Genomic DNA, 19699 nt, shown 5'->3' on the forward strand with positions numbered 1-19699 from the left:
TACTGTAAACACCACCCTTACCCCGCCTCTCCTCTTCAAACCCATCTGTAAACACCACCTATACCTCCACCCTCTCCTCTTCAAACCCATCTGTAAACACCACCCCTACCTCCACCCTCTTCTCTTCAGGCCCATCTGTAAACACCACCTGTACCTCCACCCTCTCCTCTTTAAACCCGTCTGTAAACAACACCTGTACCTCCACCCTCTCCTCTTTAAACCCGTCTGTAAACAACACCTGTACCTCCACCCTCTTCTCTTCAGGCCCATCTGTAAACACCACCTGTACCTCCACCCTCTCCTCTTTAAACCCGTCTGTAAACAACACCTGTACCTCCACCCTCTCCTCTTTAAACCCGTCTGTAAACAACACCTGTACCTCCACCCTCTTCTCTTCAGGCCCATCTGTAAACACCACCTGTACCTCCACCCTCTCCTTTTCAAACCCTTCTGTAAACACCACCTGTACCTCCACCCTCTCCTCTTCAAACCCATCTGTAAACACCACCTGTACCTCCACCCTCTCCTCTTTAAACCCGTCTGTAAACACCACCTGTACCTCCACCCTCTCCTCTTCAAACCCATCTGTAAACACCACCTGTACCTCCACCCTCTCCTCTTTAAACCCGTCTGTAAACACCACCTGTACCTCCACCCTCTTCTCTTCAAACCCATCTGTAAACACCACCTGTAACTCCACCCTCTCCTCTTTAAACACATCTGTATACACCACCCCTACCTCCACCCTCTCCTCTTCAAACCCATCTGTAAACACCACCTGTACCTCCACCCTCTCCTCTTTAAACCCGTCTGTAAACACCACCTGTACCTCCACCCTCTCCTCTTTAAACCCGTCTGTAAACACCACCTGTACCTCCACCCTCTCCTCTTTAAACCCATCTGTAAACACCACCTGTACCTCCACCCTCTCCTCTTCAAACCCTTCTGTAAACACCACCTGTACATCCACCCTCTCCTCTTCAGGCCCATCTGTAAACACCACCCCTACCTCCACCCTCTCCTCTTTAAACCCATCTGTAAACACCACCCTTACCCCGCCTCTCCTCTTCAAACCCATCTGTAAACACCACCCTTAGCCCACCTCTCCTCTTTAAACCCATTTGTAAACACCACCCCTACCTCCACCCTCTCCTCTTTAAACACATCTGTATACACCACCCCTACCCCTTCTCTCCACCTTGTCCCCTATATCAGTATAGTATATAAGATTTTTCCATGGTCAGTCTTAAATGTTTAATTTTAAAAAACATCAGCTCAGTCCATGCAAAATTAATTTGTCATAAATGCTGATAGGACATATAGCAAGCAGGAACTTAACTGATATTTATATTATATTAAAGGAATTATCCTATAATGTTATGTATTATGTATGTGTGTTTGAGGTATGTAGATGATATGGGCTTTAGGTCCACTTACACATTTACTTTCATATCTGAAATATACCAAGTTAGTAACTGCAGGAGGAGGAATTAGTTTTAATTGAGATTAAAATTTCTGCTCATACATGCTTTTTAATATTCATTTGCCTATTCTCTAAACATAGGACAGGAAGACTGGGCATGTGACCTGAGATAGTAAAACTAGTTTAATCTCAGATTCAGCAGAGACGCAGAGAGAGACCCAGGGAGACATTTAATTTACATCCCACTCAAAGGGTTAAAGATGAAGCCACATGCCTGACGCAGAAGGGCAGGCAGAGGGGAGGGACCCCCAACTCAGCAGATTTAATCCACCTAACACTAAATCTCAACCTCGTTCTAAACACTGAGGGTGCGCATTCCTTAAACCAATCCTCAACAAGGTTCAGCAATAGGCTGTTACTTAAATCACTTCTGATTGGTTGGATAATGTGAAGTTCTAACTAAGTGAAAGCTCTCAGTTCTAAACCGATTTCTAAATACACATAATCATTATGAATAATTCAGATAAACTTTCAGAATAAACCATCAATTAGTGCAGAATACATCTAACCAGATCACCACTAACCAGATCACCAGAAATCTGTTCACCTCTAACAGATCCTGTGTAAGTAGCATTGCCCTGTGACCCTCCCCCCTTTTCTCCAGCAGACTGCAAACTCAGAGGGTTAAAACCTGGCACGGCCTATGAAAAAGAAAAAATTTTTAATTCATCCATCTGTAATTTTATACTGTTGGATCATCAAATGTTCCTCGCTGTGTTATGAAGTGTCTCATTGCAACAATAAGGTCCCTTTAACATTTACTGTTACGCTGAAGATTTCTATCAGTAATTGTGTTTTCTACTGTGTTATGACATATGCTGTTATCTGACCACAGCATATGACTGTGACTGCAATTGTTTTTGTTGTAAAATTGTATTTTGTATGTAAAATTTGTATGTCAAACTAATGCAGCTATATCCTTTAATCTCAAATTTAACTACATCTATGATTCTCTCTATGATTCTCAAGTGAAACCTGAAGGGGTCTAGACTGTATATCTCTGTCGTGGTCTAGACTGTACATCTCTATATTTAGGTCTCCTCTAGACCTCGAGCTCTCTACACACACAGGGCTCAGACTGCAGTTCTCAGCTCTGCTGGTAGAGGGCGTGCAGTATCTGTGTTCTGTTGTCCTTCGTCTAGGGTTCTTCAACCCCCTGCCCTAGTCTCTGCCCCCTCGCTCTCTGAGAGCAAGCCCTCATGTTTTCACAATCTTGATGTTTGCTGACCCTTGAATCTGTCACCCCTAGAGTACTCAAATGCCCTGAATCTGTCAGACCTAGAGTATTCATATGTCCTGAATCTGTCACCCCTAGAGTACTCAAATGCCCTGATTCTGTCACCCCTAGAATACTCACACTCAATGAATCTGTCACCCCTCAAATGCCCTAAATCTGTCAGACCTAGAATATTCATATGTCCTGAATCTGTCACCCCTAGAGTACTTACATACCCTGAATCTGTCACCGCTCAAATGCCCTGAATCTGTCACCCCTAGGGTACTCATACACCCTGAATCTGTCACCCCTAGAGTACTCACACTCAATGAATCTGTCACGCCTCAAATGTCCTAAATCTGTCAGACCTAGAGTATTCATGTGTCCTGAATCTGTCACCCCAAGAGTACTTACACACCCTGAATCTGTCACCCCTAGAGTACTCACACGCCCTAAATCTGTCACCCCTGAAATGCCCAGAATATGTCACCCCTAGAGTACTCACATGCCCTGAATCTGTCACCCCTAGAATACTCACATGTCTTGAATCTGTCACCCCTGAAATGCCCTGAATCTGTCATCCCTAGAGTACTCACATGCCCTGAATCTGTCACCCCTAGAGTACTTACACACCCTGAATATGTCACCCCTGAAATGCCCTGAATCTGTCACCCCTAGAGTACTCACATGCCCTGAATCGGTCACCCCTAGAGTACTCACACACCCTGAATATGTCACCCCTAGAGTACTCACACACCCTGAATCTGTCACCCCTAGAATACTCAAATGCCCTGAATCTGTCACCCCTAGAGTACTCAAATGCTCTGAATCTGTCACCCCTAGAGTACTCACACACACACTGAATCTGTCACCCTTAGAGTACTCACACACCCTGAATCTGTCACCCTTAGAGTACTCACTCACACACCCTGAATCTGTTACCGTAACAACTGTTACTGTAACCTTCAGTCAGAGCTATAGCAACCATTTTGGTTCTATTAGCCCAGAGTTGCAAGAGCCAAAATGGTCGCATTTAGTCATCTAAGTGTTACTAGGATGATCCATAGAAGTTTATGTTGGTCTCCCTCCCTGTTCTGTTACTGTGTGTGCGTGTTGTGCAGAATATCAAAGCAGACACTGACACTCTCCACTCTCTTCTTTCTTCCTCTCTCTCTTTTCTCCATTCAACCTTTTCCCCGAACATTTTTGTTCCACAATTCTTTTATTCTTTCCCTCCCACGTTACCCCCTTTCTGTGTCTCACTCCCCCCCTCTGTCTGTCTATCTCTCTCCCCCTCTCTCTGTCTGTCTGTCTCGCTCTGCCCCCCCCACCCCCTGTCTCTCTCTCTCTCTCTCTCTCTCTCTCTCTCTCTCTCTCTCTCTCTCTCTCTGTCTCCCTCTCTCTCCTCCCATAGGACGCCAGCTCACGATCTTTAACAGCCAGGCGTTCATAAAGGTGGGCGGTGGTGAGAAGGGCCGGCACTTCCAGGGTCAGCTCTCGGGCCTCTACTACAACGGCCTGCAGGTGCTGAAGCTGGCGGCCGAGGGCGACCCCAACGTGCATGTGCAGGGCAACCTGCGTCTGGTGGGGGACGTGCCCTCCGTCCTCAACACAGACACCACCTCCACCACCCCGCTGGCTGACATGTCCACCACCATCATGGAGACCACCACGACCATGGCAACCACCACCACCCGCAAACAACGTTCTCCCACAATGAGAGACAGTGTCACACAGGTGAGATGGACGGGGAGTGACAGTCTGGGTGTACTGGGTGTAAAAAACACATGCTGAGCACCAAGGTGTTTTTTTCCCCTTTTTTGGCACTGAGTTATTATTATTATTATTATTATTATTATTATTATTATTATTATTATTATTAATAATAATAATAATAATAATAATAATAATAATAATAATAATAATAATAATAATTACAGCTTGATTGCTGTGTGAATGTTAACATTAGAAGGCAGAAAGGGCAGTTAGAGGTGGCCACTAAGTGAGAGAGGGATACACACTGATAGAGAGTTTCTGTGTTTGAGTTTGAGAAAGTGGAAGAGAAATCTTTCAGTGGGAAATATTTAAAACTGGCCTCACCCATAAGCATGTGTAGATGAGACCAAGGCCTGGCAGTCTCAACTTTCCCTTTCTCTCTTCATCTCTTCTTCCCTCCCACTCTTTCTCTTTCCCTCTCTCTCTCTCTTTCTCTTTCCCTCTCCCTCTCTCTCTCTCTCTCTCTCTCTCTCTCTCTCTCTCTCTCTCTCTCTCTTCTCTGCCCTATGCATTCAGTAAAAGTGAAAGTGAGGCAACTTTGGTGATGTTGTGGCTCCAAATTAAATAGAAGGTCAGAGCTCTTATTTCTCCCAGTGTGGGCACGGAGTGACTATTAACCTGTGTGCCACCAGCTCTCGGCCAATCGGATGCCGGCACAGCTTTGATTGGCCATTTTCATTCCTTACTGTGACTCCTGTTGTCACGCCACAGCTCAATGAGCAGCCCGGTGTGATGTTTAACGTGGTGTTTACCATCCGGGCGGCAAACTGTTCACAGCTGCCTGAAAGAAAGAATGAAAGAATGTGAATTGTTGCAGATGCTGTTGAAATGTTGAAGTGAACCTGATATAGTTATATATTAACAATATAGTTATGAATTATGCATGCTATGCAAAATGAATTTTGAAAATGTAGCACAAAATTTATAGTTTAAGCTCTTCAGATATAGCAGGCTGTTTAATCCTAACTCTGACCCTAACTCTAACTCTAATCCTAACCCGGACTATGACCCTGATCTTATTTCTGCATCAAAACCCAGTTACAAACAGAACTGAATAGTTTGGGGTAGACTTGCTAACACTTTCTTTTATCAGAGAGAGAGGATTTCAGTTGTGCACAAGAGCAAAATTTCATTAGTGTGTTTAATGATAATATAAAATCAAATAAAAATAACTAAGTAGCATTTTTCAAAAGGAATTCCTGAGGAGGAATAAAAGGTGCTACCACACTGTATTTTTATTATTGTTGTAAAATAATGTAGTCTACAGGTTTTAGTATGTTCAGTAATATCAAGAATGACCTGTAGATGGCGCACTACACAGTGGTGTAGTTTTCCTAATGTAACGGGGTGACAGAAGCAGCAGACGTGGAATACGGTGCCGTGGAATCTTTAATGTCCACTGCACAGCATAAGACACACAAAAGGCAAAGGAGCGCTACACACACACAAAAGGCAAAGGAGCGCTACACACACACACAAAAGGCAAAGGAGCGCTACACATACACAAAAAAGGCAAAGGAGCGCTACACACACACAAAAGGCAAAGGAGCGCTACACACACACACACACAAAAGGCAAAGGAGTGCTACACACACACACAAAAGGCAAAGGAGCGCTACACACACACTCAAAAGACAAAGGAGCGCTACACACACACACACAACAGACAAAGGAGTGCTACACACACACACACACAAAAGGCAAAGGAGCGCTACACACACAGCGTGATGCAGTCACGACAGCAGAGGATGTTGCAGGCAGGTTCACTCCTCAATGTGCAAGAAATGCACAGCGTCGACTTGCAGGACCTGTGGGCTTAAGTGGGGTGTGAGCCTGATGAGGGACAGGTGCAGGTGATAGTGGAGTAAGTGTGGAATGTGAAGTGGGCGGCGCCCCTGTGGGGCTGGCACGACCTACCGTGACTCCTAAGAACAAAGAGAATGGTGTGATCTCATCTAACGGAATCTTAACAGAACCATCGTGAAGATGGTTTCAGTATGAATATGTACTGTAGTCATTAAGTATGTGTTTATTCAATGAATAACCAAAGTATATCAAACCAGCTGTTCTTCAGAAACATGTGTTATAGTTATCTTTAAAATCAAGCTATGGATAATTATTCCACCAAATGTAGCGCAATATACATGTATCAACACTATCAATTATAACAATATAAAATTACATTAAAAAATTACATGTACCTTAACTGTACTGTACTGTGTAATAAAGCTATAGAACTGTGTAACAAAACAAGCTAGCTATGTTAGCTAGGTACAGTAACTAGGTAAGCTGTGTTAGCTAGGTTAACTATGTTAGCTAGGTAAGCTAGGTTAACTAGGTAAGCTATGTTAGCTAGGTTAACTAGGTAAGCTATGTTAGCTGGGTTAGCTATATTAGCTAGCTAGGTTAGCAAGTGAGAGGAGGAGATCCACTATAAAAGTCAATTTCACAACCTTTGCTAAGTAATTACATACTGAAGGTCAACCAGTACTGCCACAGTTCCTGACACATAAGACTAATGAGTGTGACTCAAACCACCGGTGCTGATGTGGCTGTGGTTGCTAATAAAACAGTTGGGCACACACACAGTATCTATGTGTGTGAGTTCAGGAGATGCTGGGCCAGTGGATAGTGTTGCCACCTGTCCCGGTTTTCACGTGCCTGTCCCGGTTTTCCCGGGCTGTCCCGGTTTGTCCCGGTTTTTCGTCTTTTTAATATTCGGTCCCGGCAAAAAAACTAGGTTAGTTCAAACCATGAGCCAGACTGTTTCTGCACACTTTAAATCTGGTTTTTTTTCTCGCTGTGTCCATTTTAAACCCCTCCGGTAACGTTTTACGTTACGTTTACGTTCGCCACCCCGCGCTCAACAACTTACGTTCGCCGCTACACACCCCATCCCCCCCCCCCCCCCCCCCCCCCCCCCCGCTCAACAGATTACACTCGCTCAGTATGACAGTGTCCTTGTTTTTTGTCAGACCTAGGTGGCAACCCTAGCAGTGGACCAAACCACTATGTGGCTTATTAACAAATTAAATTTGTTCAATGCATGTAGGCGTATAAGGTTAGGCTTATTATGTAAGGGTTATATGGTTAAACTTATAGGGTTAGGGTTATAACGTTAGGATTATAGGGTTGTGGTTATTGCTTTGGGTTATAAGGTTAGGCTTATTACGCTAGCATTATAGGATTAGGTGTATAGGGTTTGGCTTATAGGGTTAGGCTTATAGGGATAGGCTTATTACATTAGGGTTATAGGATTAGGGTTATTACGTTTGCTGTTTGTCGTATGAGGAACTTTGCATCAGCCACAGTATGTCACATTCTGGTTAGGGTTAGGTTCACAGCCTGGTCCTCTGTCGGAAATATCTTGATTCTCTGGAAACCACTTCTAACTTCATCATTCACAAGAGTTCTGAGTCCACCATTCACTACAGTTCTGACTCCATCATTCACTACAGTTCTGACTACACCATTCACTACAGTTCTGACTACACCATTCACTACAGTTCTGAATACACCATTCACTACAGTTCTGACTTCACCATTAACTACTTTTCTGATTACATAATTCACTACAGTTCTGACTACATCATTCACTACAGTTCTGACTACACCATTCACTACAGTTCTGACTACACCATTCACTACAGTTCTGACTTCACCATTAACTACTTTTCTGATTACATAATTCACTACAGTTCTGACTACATCATTCACTACAGATCTGACTACACCATTTAATACAGTTCTAACTACACCATTCACTACAGGTCTGACTTCACCATTAACTACTTTTCTGATTACATAATTCACTACAGTTCTGACTACATCATTCACTACAGATCTGACTACACCATTTAATACAGTTCTGACTACACCATTCACTACAGTTCTGACTACACCATTCACTACAGTTCTGACTTCACAATTAACTACTTTTCTGATTACATAATTCACTACAGTTCTGACTACATCATTCACTACAGTTCTTACTTCATCATTCACTACAGTTCTGACTACACCATTCACTACAGTTCTGACTTCACCATTAACTACTTTTCTGATTACATAATTCACTACAGTTCTGACTACATAATTCACTACAGTTCTGACTACACCATTCACTACAGTTCTGACTTCACCATTAACTACTTTTCTGATTACATCATTCACTACAGATCTGACTACACCATTTAATACAGTTCTGACTACACCATTCACTACAGGTCTGACTTCACCATTAACTACTTTTTTGATTACATAATTCACTACAGTTCTGACTACATCATTCACTACAGATCTGACTACACCATTTAATACAGTTCTGACTATACCATTCACTACAGTTCTGTGCAGGAATCTCATCCATGTACCTTATTGTACATTTCCACATTACATATGTTCTTAAAAAGAATTTTAATCTCTTTCTCTTCTGTCTCTCCCTCCTCCTCTCCCCCGTCTCTTCTCTCCCTCCCCCTCTCCCCCCCCCTCCCCCTCTCCGCCCTCTCCTCCCCCTCTATCCTCTCCCTCTCCCCCCAGAACACAGATGATCTGCTTGTGGCATCTGCAGAATGCCCCAGCGATGATGAGGACCTAGAGGAGTGTGAGCCTGGTGGTGAGTTTATCTTACTAAGTCAGTGTGTATCAGTGGAGTGAACACACACACACATGCACACAAAAATTTACCCAAACCTGGAATGTACTCAATACAGCTGTGATTGGTCAGTATTGTCACCACCCAGTACTTTTATTTCTATGTTTTATACTGGACGATATTGTATTTTGCCTTCCACACGGTGGGCTAAATTAATTGGAATCTCTGTAGAGGGGAAACAAATCCCAGTGCTCAAATCTAAACCACATATAGTTAGTGTTTTAATAACTTGAAGAGCCAAACACGAGAACACCAGGCATTGTTAGGGTGTAATTACATCTGATGTTCTGGTCGTGTCACTGTTCAGTCAGCTGAAAGTCTGTGCTGTGTTTGGCTACCACAATAAATTAAATCTCAGATTAAAGCATGAGATTTATATTGTATCTTAAGCCTAATTAATTGTAAATATGAATAATGAATAAAATAATGCATGATTAATAATAACATGATTAATATATTAGATAAGTATTATTTCTTTTGGGGACAATGTTCAACTGGTTATGTTAGGCTGTGGTAGATTTCTAACTTCTGTCAAGTTCTATAGGCAAAACTACTGAAACCCCCAAAATGTTATGATATAACTAAAAGGCACTTAAAAAATCCTACACTTCTGGTTCATTTTAGATTCAACAGCTCCCTCTCCTGGTACATTTTAGAAGTTCACCCTGTGTTGTAAGTTTCTAGAGCACACATTAATAAAGCCAGAGGAAATATGATGTTTATCCAATCATGGCCTGAACTAAACTCTGTCTGGGAGAGATGTTGGTTTAGAATGGGAGAGTCTGTTGGGGAAATATGTTGAAATTCAGAATAAATTCTTCTTTAATAATTCATGATGATGCTTCAGAATGCTGTAGACAGAGAGATCTGTTACGTAGCAGCCCTGAAGTAACAAGCATTAAAAACTCGCTTAGGTAGGCATTTTCCTCACAGCATACAGCACCTCACCACCACAAAACATCAACTCTTGGACGCTTTTTTACACCCTGCATCATTCCGTTCTTTTTAGCATCACATTGGTCAGTGCCATCATCACCTCAGTGGACCGTCACTCTCATGCAATGAGCAGGACAGACCGGACCATTCTTCAGTACAATCAGGGCGTAAGTTTAGCTCAGATTCCAGCAGGTGTGCTAAGGCAGGGATCCCACACCTGAAGTTCTCTAACTACCAGTCTCCAGGGTTACAGACAATAATAATGGATAGCAACCCAACTTATAAGATAATTAGAAAGATACATAAATGCTTCGGGTGTAAGTGCTCATGATTTGTATGCGATGTGATAGCACAACAGTTTGCCTTAACTCTACATATGATTAGTTTCCTGTTTGAATGCTCACTTGGCTTTAGAACATCATGTAAGTTCATTGAGAGGCACAGAGAGAACACAGAGCCAACAAACATATGATGGGAATGTGGGAGTTAACATAAAAATATGAGAGTCAATGTAAACAGATCTGACTCATAGAGGCACTCTACAGAGGAAGAGAAGGAGAGAGAGAGAGAGAGAGAGAGAGAGAGAGAGATGGACAAGGAGACAGAGGAGGAAGTGGAATGGAGGATTAGGAAGAGAGAGAGGAGATGGAGGAGATAGATTCCCCAGCTTTGACCACAGCATATTCCTGTGGAACCTGCCTTATGTCCCATGGAAACAGCTCATCAATTTTGCCACATCCCAGTCCCAATCTCAACAGGCTTATTAACCTCTGCCCTCGTTAGACAGCCCTAATTACATTAATCTAATGAAGCTTGACTGAGGGTTCTCCTTGCTAACGAGCTGAGAGTACAATGCTGTATACGGTCTTCCTTCAAACTTTCTGTAGTCAGACATATCCCACGCAACCAAATACACACACACACACACACACACACACACACACACACACACACACACACACACACAGGTGTGGATACAAACACAAGACAGGACACCATCAAGTAAAGAGAGCTGAGGTAAATGAGAAAGACAGACTGAAGGGGGCGGTGGAGAGCAGAGAAATAACCAATATAAGGAGAACTGTAATATAAGAACGGTCTAGCCATGTCCCAATCTTGCCTTTACTATCATCATCTGTTTCATGTTTTACGCATGTTTCATTCACACTGTTCCTTTACACAGAAAGAATTGTGATCAGGCAACACTGGTAGAGAGGATAACATAATTGACTATAAAAGTGAAATGTAGTGTGTTGAGTGACATTTACAAAATTCACTATATAATAAAAAGGTTATGCACTTGTGTTGGAGGTCTGTGTGTTGTGAGACTCACACACTGCACTATATTGGGTTATTCTGTTCCTCAACATCAGCCTTGAAGAGCCTGTGTTCTCAGAGATCTAGCAGACACATCAGGAAGAAGCACATCTCCCTCTCACCTCATCTTCTCAGCTCACCTCCCTCTCACCTCTTCTCCTTCTCACCTCACCTCCCTCTCAGCTCATCTCCCTCTCAGCTCAACTCCCTCTCACCTCATCTCCCTCTCAGCTCACCTCCCTCTCACCTCATCTCCTTCTCACCTCACCTCCCTCTCAGCTCATCTCCCTCTCAGCTCACCTCCCTCTCACCTCATCTCCCTCTCACCTCATCTCCTCAGCTCACCTCCCTCTCACCTCATCTTCTTCTCAACTCATCTCCCTCTCAGCTCAATTCCCTGTCAGCTCACCTCCCTCTCACCTCATCTCCTTTGCAGCTCACGTCACTTTTACCTCTTATTCCTCTAAGCTCACCTCCATCTCACCCCATCTCCTTCTCAGCTCACCTCCCTCTCACCCCATCTTCTCAACTCATCTCCCTTTCACCTCATCTCCCTATCAGCTCAATTCCCTGTCAGCTCACCTCCCTCTCACCTCATCTCCTTTGCAGCTCATCTCCCTCTCACCTCATCTCCCTCTTAACTCACCTCCCTCTCACCTCATCTTCTCAGCTCACCTCCCTCTCACCTCATCTCTCTCTCAGCTCACCTCCCTCTCACCTCATCTCCTTCTCAGCTCTTCTCCTTCTCAGCTCACCTCCCTCTCACCCCATCTTCTCAACTCATCTCCCTTTCACCTCATCTCCCTGTCAGCTCACCTCCCTCTCACCTCATCTCCTTTGCAGCTCATCTCCCTCTCACCTCATCTCCCTCTTAACTCACCTCCCTCTCACCTCATCTTCTCAGCTCACCTCCCTCTCACCTCATCTCTCTCTCAGCTCACCTCCCTCTCACCTCATGTCCCTCTCACCTCATCTCCTTCTCAGCTCTTCTCCTTCTCAGCTCACCTCCCTCTCACCTCATCTCCCTCTCAGCTCACCTCCCTTACCTAATCTTCCTCTCAGCTCACCTCCATCTCACCTCATCTTCTTCTCAGCTTACCTCCCTCTCATCTCACCTCCTTCTCAGCTCACCTCCCTCTCACCTCACCTCATTCTCAGCTCACCTCCCTCTCACCTCACCTCCATCTCAGCTCACCTCCCCCTCACTTCATCTTCTCAGCTCACCTCCTTCTCACCTCATTTCCCTCTCACCTCCCTCTCACCTCACCTCCTTCTCAGCTCACCTCCCTCTCAGCTCACCTCCCTCTCACCTCATCTCCCTCTCAGTTCTCCTCCCTCTCACCTCATCTCCTTCTCATCTCATCTCCCTCTCAGCTCACCTCCCTCTCACCTCATCTCCTTCTCACCTCATATCCCTCTCAGCTCAACTCCCTCTCACCTCATCTCCCTCTCAGCTCACCTCCCTCTCACCTCATCTCTCTCTCAGCTCACCTCCCTCTCACCTCATCTCCCTCTCACCTCATCTCCTTCTCAGCTCACCTCCCTCTCACCTCATCTCCCTCTCAGCTCACCTCCCTTACCTAATCTTCCTCTCAGCTCACCTCCATCTCACCTCATCTTCTTCTCAGCTTACCTCCCTCTCAGCTCACCTCCCTCTCATCTCACCTCCTTCTCAGCTCACCTCCCTCTCACCTCACCTCATTCTTAGCTCACCTCCCTCTCACCTCACCTCCATCTCAGCTCACCTCCCCCTCACTTCATCTTCTCAGCTCACCTCCTTCTCACCTCATTTCCCTCTCACCTCCCTCTCACCTCACCTCCTTCTCAGTTCACCTCCCTCTCAGCTCACCTCCCTCTCACCTCATCTCCCTCTCAGTTCTCCTCCCTCTCACCTCATCTCCTTCTCATCTCATCTCCCTCTCAGCTCACCTCCCTCTTACCTAATCTCCCTCTCAGCTCATCTTCTTCTCACCCACCTCATCTCCTTCTCAGCTCACCTCCCTCTCACGTCCTCTCCCACTCAGCTCACCTCATCTCCTTCTCATCTCATCTCCCTCTCAGCTCAACTCCCTCTCACCTCATCTCCCTCTCAGCTCACCTCCCTCTCACCCTATCTCCTTCTCAGCTCACCTCCTTCTCACCTCATCTCCCACTCAGCTTACCTCCCTCTTACCTAATCTCCCTCTCAGCTCATCTTCTTCTCACCCACCTCATCTCCTTCTCAGCTCACCTCCCTCTCACGTCCTCTCCCACTCAGCTCACCTCATCTCCTTCTTACCTCATCTCCCTCTAACCTCATCTCCCTCTCAGCTCACTTCATCTACTGCTCAGCTCACCTCCCTCTCACCTCACCTCCTTCTCAGCTCACCTCCCTCTCACCTCACCTCCTTCTCAGCTTACCTCCCTCTCACCTCATCTCCCTCTCAGCTCACCTTCATCTCACCTCATCTCCTTCTCACCTCATCTCCTTCTCAGTTCACCTCCCTCTCACCTCATCTTCTTCTCAACTCATCTCCCTCTCACCTCATCTCCTTTGCAGCTCACCTCCCTCTCACCCCATCTCCCTCTCAGCTCACCTCCCTTACCCCATCTTCCTCTCAGCTCACCTCCATCTCACCTCCTTCTCCTTCTCAGCTTACCTCCCTCTCACCTCATCTCCCTCTCAGCTAACCTCCCTCTCACCTCATCTCCCTCTCAGCTAACCTTCCTCAGCTCACCTCCATCTCACCTCATCTTCTCAGCTCACCTCCATCTCACCTCATCTTCTCAGCTCACCTCCCTCAGCTCACCTCCATCTCACCTCATCTTCTCAGCTCACCTCCCTCTCACCTTATCTCCTTCTCAGTTCACCTCCCTCTCACCCCACCTCCTTCTCAGTTCACCTCTGTCTCACCTCATCTCCCTCTCAGCTCACCTCCCTCTCACCTCATCTCCTTCTTACCTCATCTCCCTCTCACCTCATCTCCCTCTCAGCTCAACTCCCTGTCAGCTCAACTCCATCTCACCTCATCTCCTTCTCAGCTCACCTCCATCTCAGCTCACTTCCCTCTCACCTCATCTCCCTCTCAGCTCACTTTTGTCTCACCTCATCTCCCACTCACTGTTATTATTGACTTATTACTCTTCACTATTATCTTTCACTGTTACTGGTAAAATACATGTAGAATGAACAGTCTATGTAACATATACTGCAGTTCTTGGCTGCTGAGTCTGAACCTCTCACCTGGTTTACTGGTGTTTCATGAGGCATTACTGACCAATCACCACCTTTCTTCCTTTGGAGAGGTGACCTTTTAGTGGTAAAAAATGATCACACATACTGATACAGTGTTGATGCGGGTCATGGCTGTTTCATGATGTGGGTAGTCTGCGTAAACTGTGTCCCAATGTTGACAGTCATCCAGTTAGTCAATTATATTAGATATATTACAGTTATATTACAATTCAGTGGGGAAATTTTCTCTGGACCTTCCAGCACAGTGTGCACAGTGTGCTGGAAGATCTTACAGAGCTTTCCAAGAGTGAGCCATCATCATCCCTCTCCTTTAAAAGACCACAGCTGCCATCTGAATGTTACCTGCAGGATGAAGGACTCCTTTTCTTCATGTTTAGGGTCATGTTAACCCTAGTGATATGTTAACCTTAACCCTAGGTTAACCCTAAACACTTTTTCAATGCATTACATTTCCCTGGTATTAAGCTGTGTAATCAAAGTTGGAGTATGTTTTGGGTTAGGCACAGTGTTTGGGTTAAGTACAGTTTTGGGTTAGGTACAGAGTTAGGGTTATTCAGGGTTAGGGTTTAGGGTTCGGGTTATTCATGGCTAGATTTTTCAGAACTTGATTATTCAGGCCTGGGGTAGGAGGGTAATGTGGTTGTTTGAGTGTTGTGGGTGGTGCGTTGTAATCTGGCTGCTTTTTAACTAACATTTCTTTTACAGTTTTCAATTTTTACCTCTTACAGACCTACATTTGTTATCTATGTTTATACATGTTTAATCTGTGGATATGCAGTAGGTTGAAATGTATTAATGTAAAACAATGTTCAGTGTGGTTCTGATGAACTGTGGGCTGTGAAGTTATGAATGGGAACATGTGATTGTGGGGGGCATGACAGAAATAGACATCCCCATCTACAGTTTAGTAATGTAATGACCAGGGACACTTGTTCACCTCACCAAACGCTCACATTGATTAAGAGATGTAGATTGAACTCAGATAGTGAAAGAAAGTCGCTCTAGATGTTCCGCAGATTATGTGCTAACCTGACGCCTGACTGACTGCTGGATTGATGTTTAACAATCCCAAACTGTGTATGAAATGTTGAATAACTGATCAGTATCAGAACTGTGTATGAAATGTTGAATAATTGATCAGTATCAGAACTGTGTATGAAATGTTGAATAACTGCTCAGTATCAGAACTACTGACGATTCAAAAGACCAGGGCACTTTTGCAAGGTACATTTTTATTTGCAATTTGAGAGGAACCAGAGTGAGGAGATAATTATCCTGATTATTGCCATGATTTGAACAAGTGGGAAGGGTTGGATTAGGGGGAAAGGGTGAATTAAGGATGGATTAGCAGGAATAGATGGATTAAAGTGGGCAAGGTGTAGATTAGGGGGTAAGGTGTGAATTAAGGGCTAAGGGGTGGATTGGGAAGAAGGGGTATCATAATGGGATTAGAATTTTTTTTATCATCCACATCTTCCTCAGTGGAAAATATGAGGGTTACATTAAGATCCTAAGAATTAGTACAACATCTCCAGTCATTGTAACACTTGGGAACAAGAGGGATTATGCTCATTGTTAGAACCCTTATTACAGATTTAGGGTTGAATGGCTGGTTAGACACTCTCTGCCTTCTATTGACATTGGGGTGAACATTGTATATCTCTATCCGAGAACAATCTTACACAGCTTTTTTTCTTTTTGTAATTTTTTTTTCATGCAAAAATCATGCGGCCAATTTGTTGATGTAAGTGACCTGTACTATGTGGTTTGCTATTTTATTCAACCCATCCAGTCAGACACAGGAGAGAGAGGCGGTAGAGAGTCAGGGAGTAGAGTCAGGTGTTTTTAGATATGAAATGTTTTTATTTGTTTTTAATCCCCTTTACATTCTAATGAAACACTAGCATGACATACACAAGACATTGTAGATAACATGGCACTAAGGTAGTTAGCATGTGCATAATGAGTCACAATTGATCTGTATGTATGTACCATAACCCGTTTATATGTTGAGGTTAGTTTAGAGGATAGATTTGTGTGTAGTCTTCAGTGTAGACTTCTCAGATATATGAATTAGTGTAGTCAGTTTTTAAAGACATCAGAAGTCAATAACTACATTTTAACTAACCTCATTCATTCTAAGTCTTAGTGCTGTTCTAATGATGGTTATATCTGTGTTGATGTTGGTATTACTGTGATTTTCTTTGTTTTGCTCTGGTGAACAGTTTGCTTGGTGTCGTACTAATGCCCCCCTTCCCCTGCCCTCTCTGTTTCTTACCCCTAGGAGGTGAACTAGTGTTACCCATTATAACTGTGGATTCTTTAGATCCACCTTCAGTTGCTACACGTTTCCCAGTAATACCTCCACCCCCAACCTATCGACCCCTCCTCACACTGCTCGAGACCACCAAAGAGTCCCTGTCCCTGCCCCCTGGCCATGGTCCCTGTCCACTGGACCAGGAGGACTGTGAGGAGGCCGTGGAGGTGTCTGCTTATGGCTCGGGCGAAATGACCGAGTCGGACGACGAGGACTATTATAAAAACTCGCCCCTCGTCACCGACCGGACCGTGCTTCCTCCTCCACCGGCGGCTGAGAACACCCGTGGCGACCGACACTTCTCCCGTTACCCCACCTCAAACCGGCCGACCCTCACCTCCACCCCCACTGCCCACCCCAACCAGCTGGCTCCCCGCCTCAAACCTGCCAACAGTGGCCCCAATATCCCGGCCGGCAAAATGAACACCCGGGACCAGGTGCTCCTGCCACCCGCCCAGCCGTCCGGGGACCCCGAGCAGGGCGGGAGGCACAGGCACGTCCCCGGCATAACCTACCCTCCCAATTTCCCCCATGTCCCCACCACAGAGCCCTCGTCGCCAGACCGAGGCCCGCCCGGCGCGGTGGAGGTGGTCCGGGAGTCCAGCAGCACCACGGGCATGGTGGTGGGCATCGTCGCCGCGGCAGCGCTCTGCATCCTCATCCTCCTCTACGCCATGTACAAGTACCGCAACCGTGACGAAGGCTCATATCAGGTGGACCAGAGCCGTAACTACATCAGTAACTCAGCAACGCAGAGCAACGGAGCGCTGGTGAAGGAGAAACAGCCCGGGAACACCAAGACTGGGACCAAGGGCAAGAAGAACAAAGACAAGGAGTATTATGTTTGAGCTCAGGGGTGACAGGAGCATAGAGGATAAAGGAGGGAGAGGGGGAGAGAGAGAGGGAGGGAGAGAGAGACTGAGTGGGGATTTGTATTGCTTCTCTTCAATACACCTCTGAGGAGTTCATTTGGTTTCTGTTCCACATTCATTGGCTTTTTGTAAATACCAATGTGAGTCTCACATCTTTAGGTTCACACCTAACTTGGTGTTGCAACACCTGTGTGTGCTGAGCTGATCCCTAAAGATTTGTGATGAGATCTGTACATGTTTTTAAAGACCGTTACTGTTGGTCCACTTCAAAGACCCTGAAGTGTTGGACCTTGCTAAAAATTACAGTAATTGGTGTAGATGATATTTGACATACAGATAAAATTATTCGGCCATCATGCCACTCAAAAATACTGCCACACCCATTCTGTTAAATACAGCCACACCAACTCTGTTAAATCTCCCTCTCTCTCCCTCTCCTTAAACATACAAGTATTTGCATCATACTGCTCTCTCTCCCTCTCTCTCTCTCTCTCTCTCTCTCTCTTCACTCTGATGATCTCTCTCTCCGTCTTTGGCGTTCCTCTCATTGTCTCTGGTGCTACAGAGCTGATGAGGCAAAACTCCTGCTGTGTTTCAAGCATGTAGTATTCATAAATGACAAAGTGACAAAAACTGTTTATGTGGAGTTAAAAAATATATATACATCAAAAAAGCTACAAAACCACTAACTAGCAAAATGTGAGAACCACTTGACATCCACGGTTGCTCCACCTAAAAGTTCAGAGGTCAGACCAGTTGGAGACCAGACCAGCTGTTCTCCTTCATACGGGCGGGTATCGACACCTTTTCTGGGGATTCACAGTGAACCCTGTTTGGTTTCCTGATTACTGCTGTCAGTACCATACGCAAAGAACAAAACATCTCACTACAACAAATGGACGTTGTTCTATATAAGTATATATATATGTATAGACATTTGAGAAACTCAAGGACCTCAGAGAAAGGGAGCGTTCTGGAAGCAGTCCCCAGCGGCAAGGTGAGAACCGACCGTTACGTGAGTCACTTCTACGCTTCCCTGTGTGTTTCTCTAACCCTAACCCTAACTCATCACCAACACGTCTGGAAAAAGAAACAGGAAGAAGAAACCTTCAGCCCTAAAGGATACCTTACAGCCCTAAAGGATATCTTACAGCCCTAAAGGATCAGACACCGTGGAGCAGTGTACTTGAACTCTTTGCTCTTTGTTTGTTTTTCTTTTGTATTTTGTCATAAACAAGAGAAGATTCATTTATAGAAACAGTGAGCCCTGTCGCTGGGCAACAAGGAACAGTGTGTCCTCTTTCTGACTGGTACAGTAAGTACAGGTGTACCTGTATCGGTATGAACTGGTACAGGATGTACAGGTGTACCTGTATCGGTATGAACTTGTAATGGCCATTAATGAATCAATAAACAGTGAAACAGTTACATGAAACCTGAGGATGAAGACCTGTTCCTTTGAGGATGTACAACTCGAACTCTAGTATTCTCATTTTGTCAGAACTAAAGAACTAAATAATGGAAAATGATCAAATCAAAAAAAAAAGAAGAAAAAAAAGTTTGTGAAATGTCTAAATATTTGAACCTAATCCCATTGACAAGATGAAAAGATGTTTTCCCTAATTACATAATTACAACCCTGTTTGGAGAAAAAATGCAGTGATCAGTGATGCTGAGAAACAAATTGATATATCCGATGTTCAACAGGTTTACAAAGCAAATATTACCTTAACAAATGTGTTTTTCCATCATAATACCATCACCCTCTGCGTCACCCGTCTCTGTCTCTCCATACACAGCATCCATAATCCTCCAGTCCTTGGTTTGGTTTTGTGCTTCTCTGTTGCTCTAAGAAGTACTCAGAGCAGCCAGTTTGTGTGTGTGTGTGTGTGT

General features: G+C 44.8%; 1 protein-coding gene across 14 annotated transcripts in view; it reads left to right on the forward strand.

Moving 5' to 3' along the window:
- The window catches only part of nrxn2b (neurexin 2b), a 580834-nt gene extending 561438 nt beyond the window's left edge, over positions 1 to 19396 (forward strand). For 13 of the 14 annotated variants that reach the window (XM_077019095.1, XM_077019103.1, XM_077019119.1 and 10 more), the window contains 3 exons: positions 4114 to 4436; positions 9015 to 9090; positions 16902 to 19396. In XM_077019095.1, the coding sequence (XP_076875210.1) occupies positions 4114 to 4436; positions 9015 to 9090; positions 16902 to 17782 (1280 nt within the window). In that variant the 3' untranslated portion in view covers positions 17783 to 19396. The remainder of the gene's footprint in view (positions 1 to 4113; positions 4437 to 9014; positions 9091 to 16901) is intronic. The other variant, XM_077019139.1, reaches the window with a different exon arrangement.
- Positions 19397 to 19699: the final 303 nt, after the last annotated feature.

Source organism: Brachyhypopomus gauderio, chromosome 1, assembly GCF_052324685.1.
Source record: "Brachyhypopomus gauderio isolate BG-103 chromosome 1, BGAUD_0.2, whole genome shotgun sequence".
In the NCBI taxonomy this organism is placed as follows: Eukaryota; Metazoa; Chordata; class Actinopteri; order Gymnotiformes; family Hypopomidae; genus Brachyhypopomus; species Brachyhypopomus gauderio.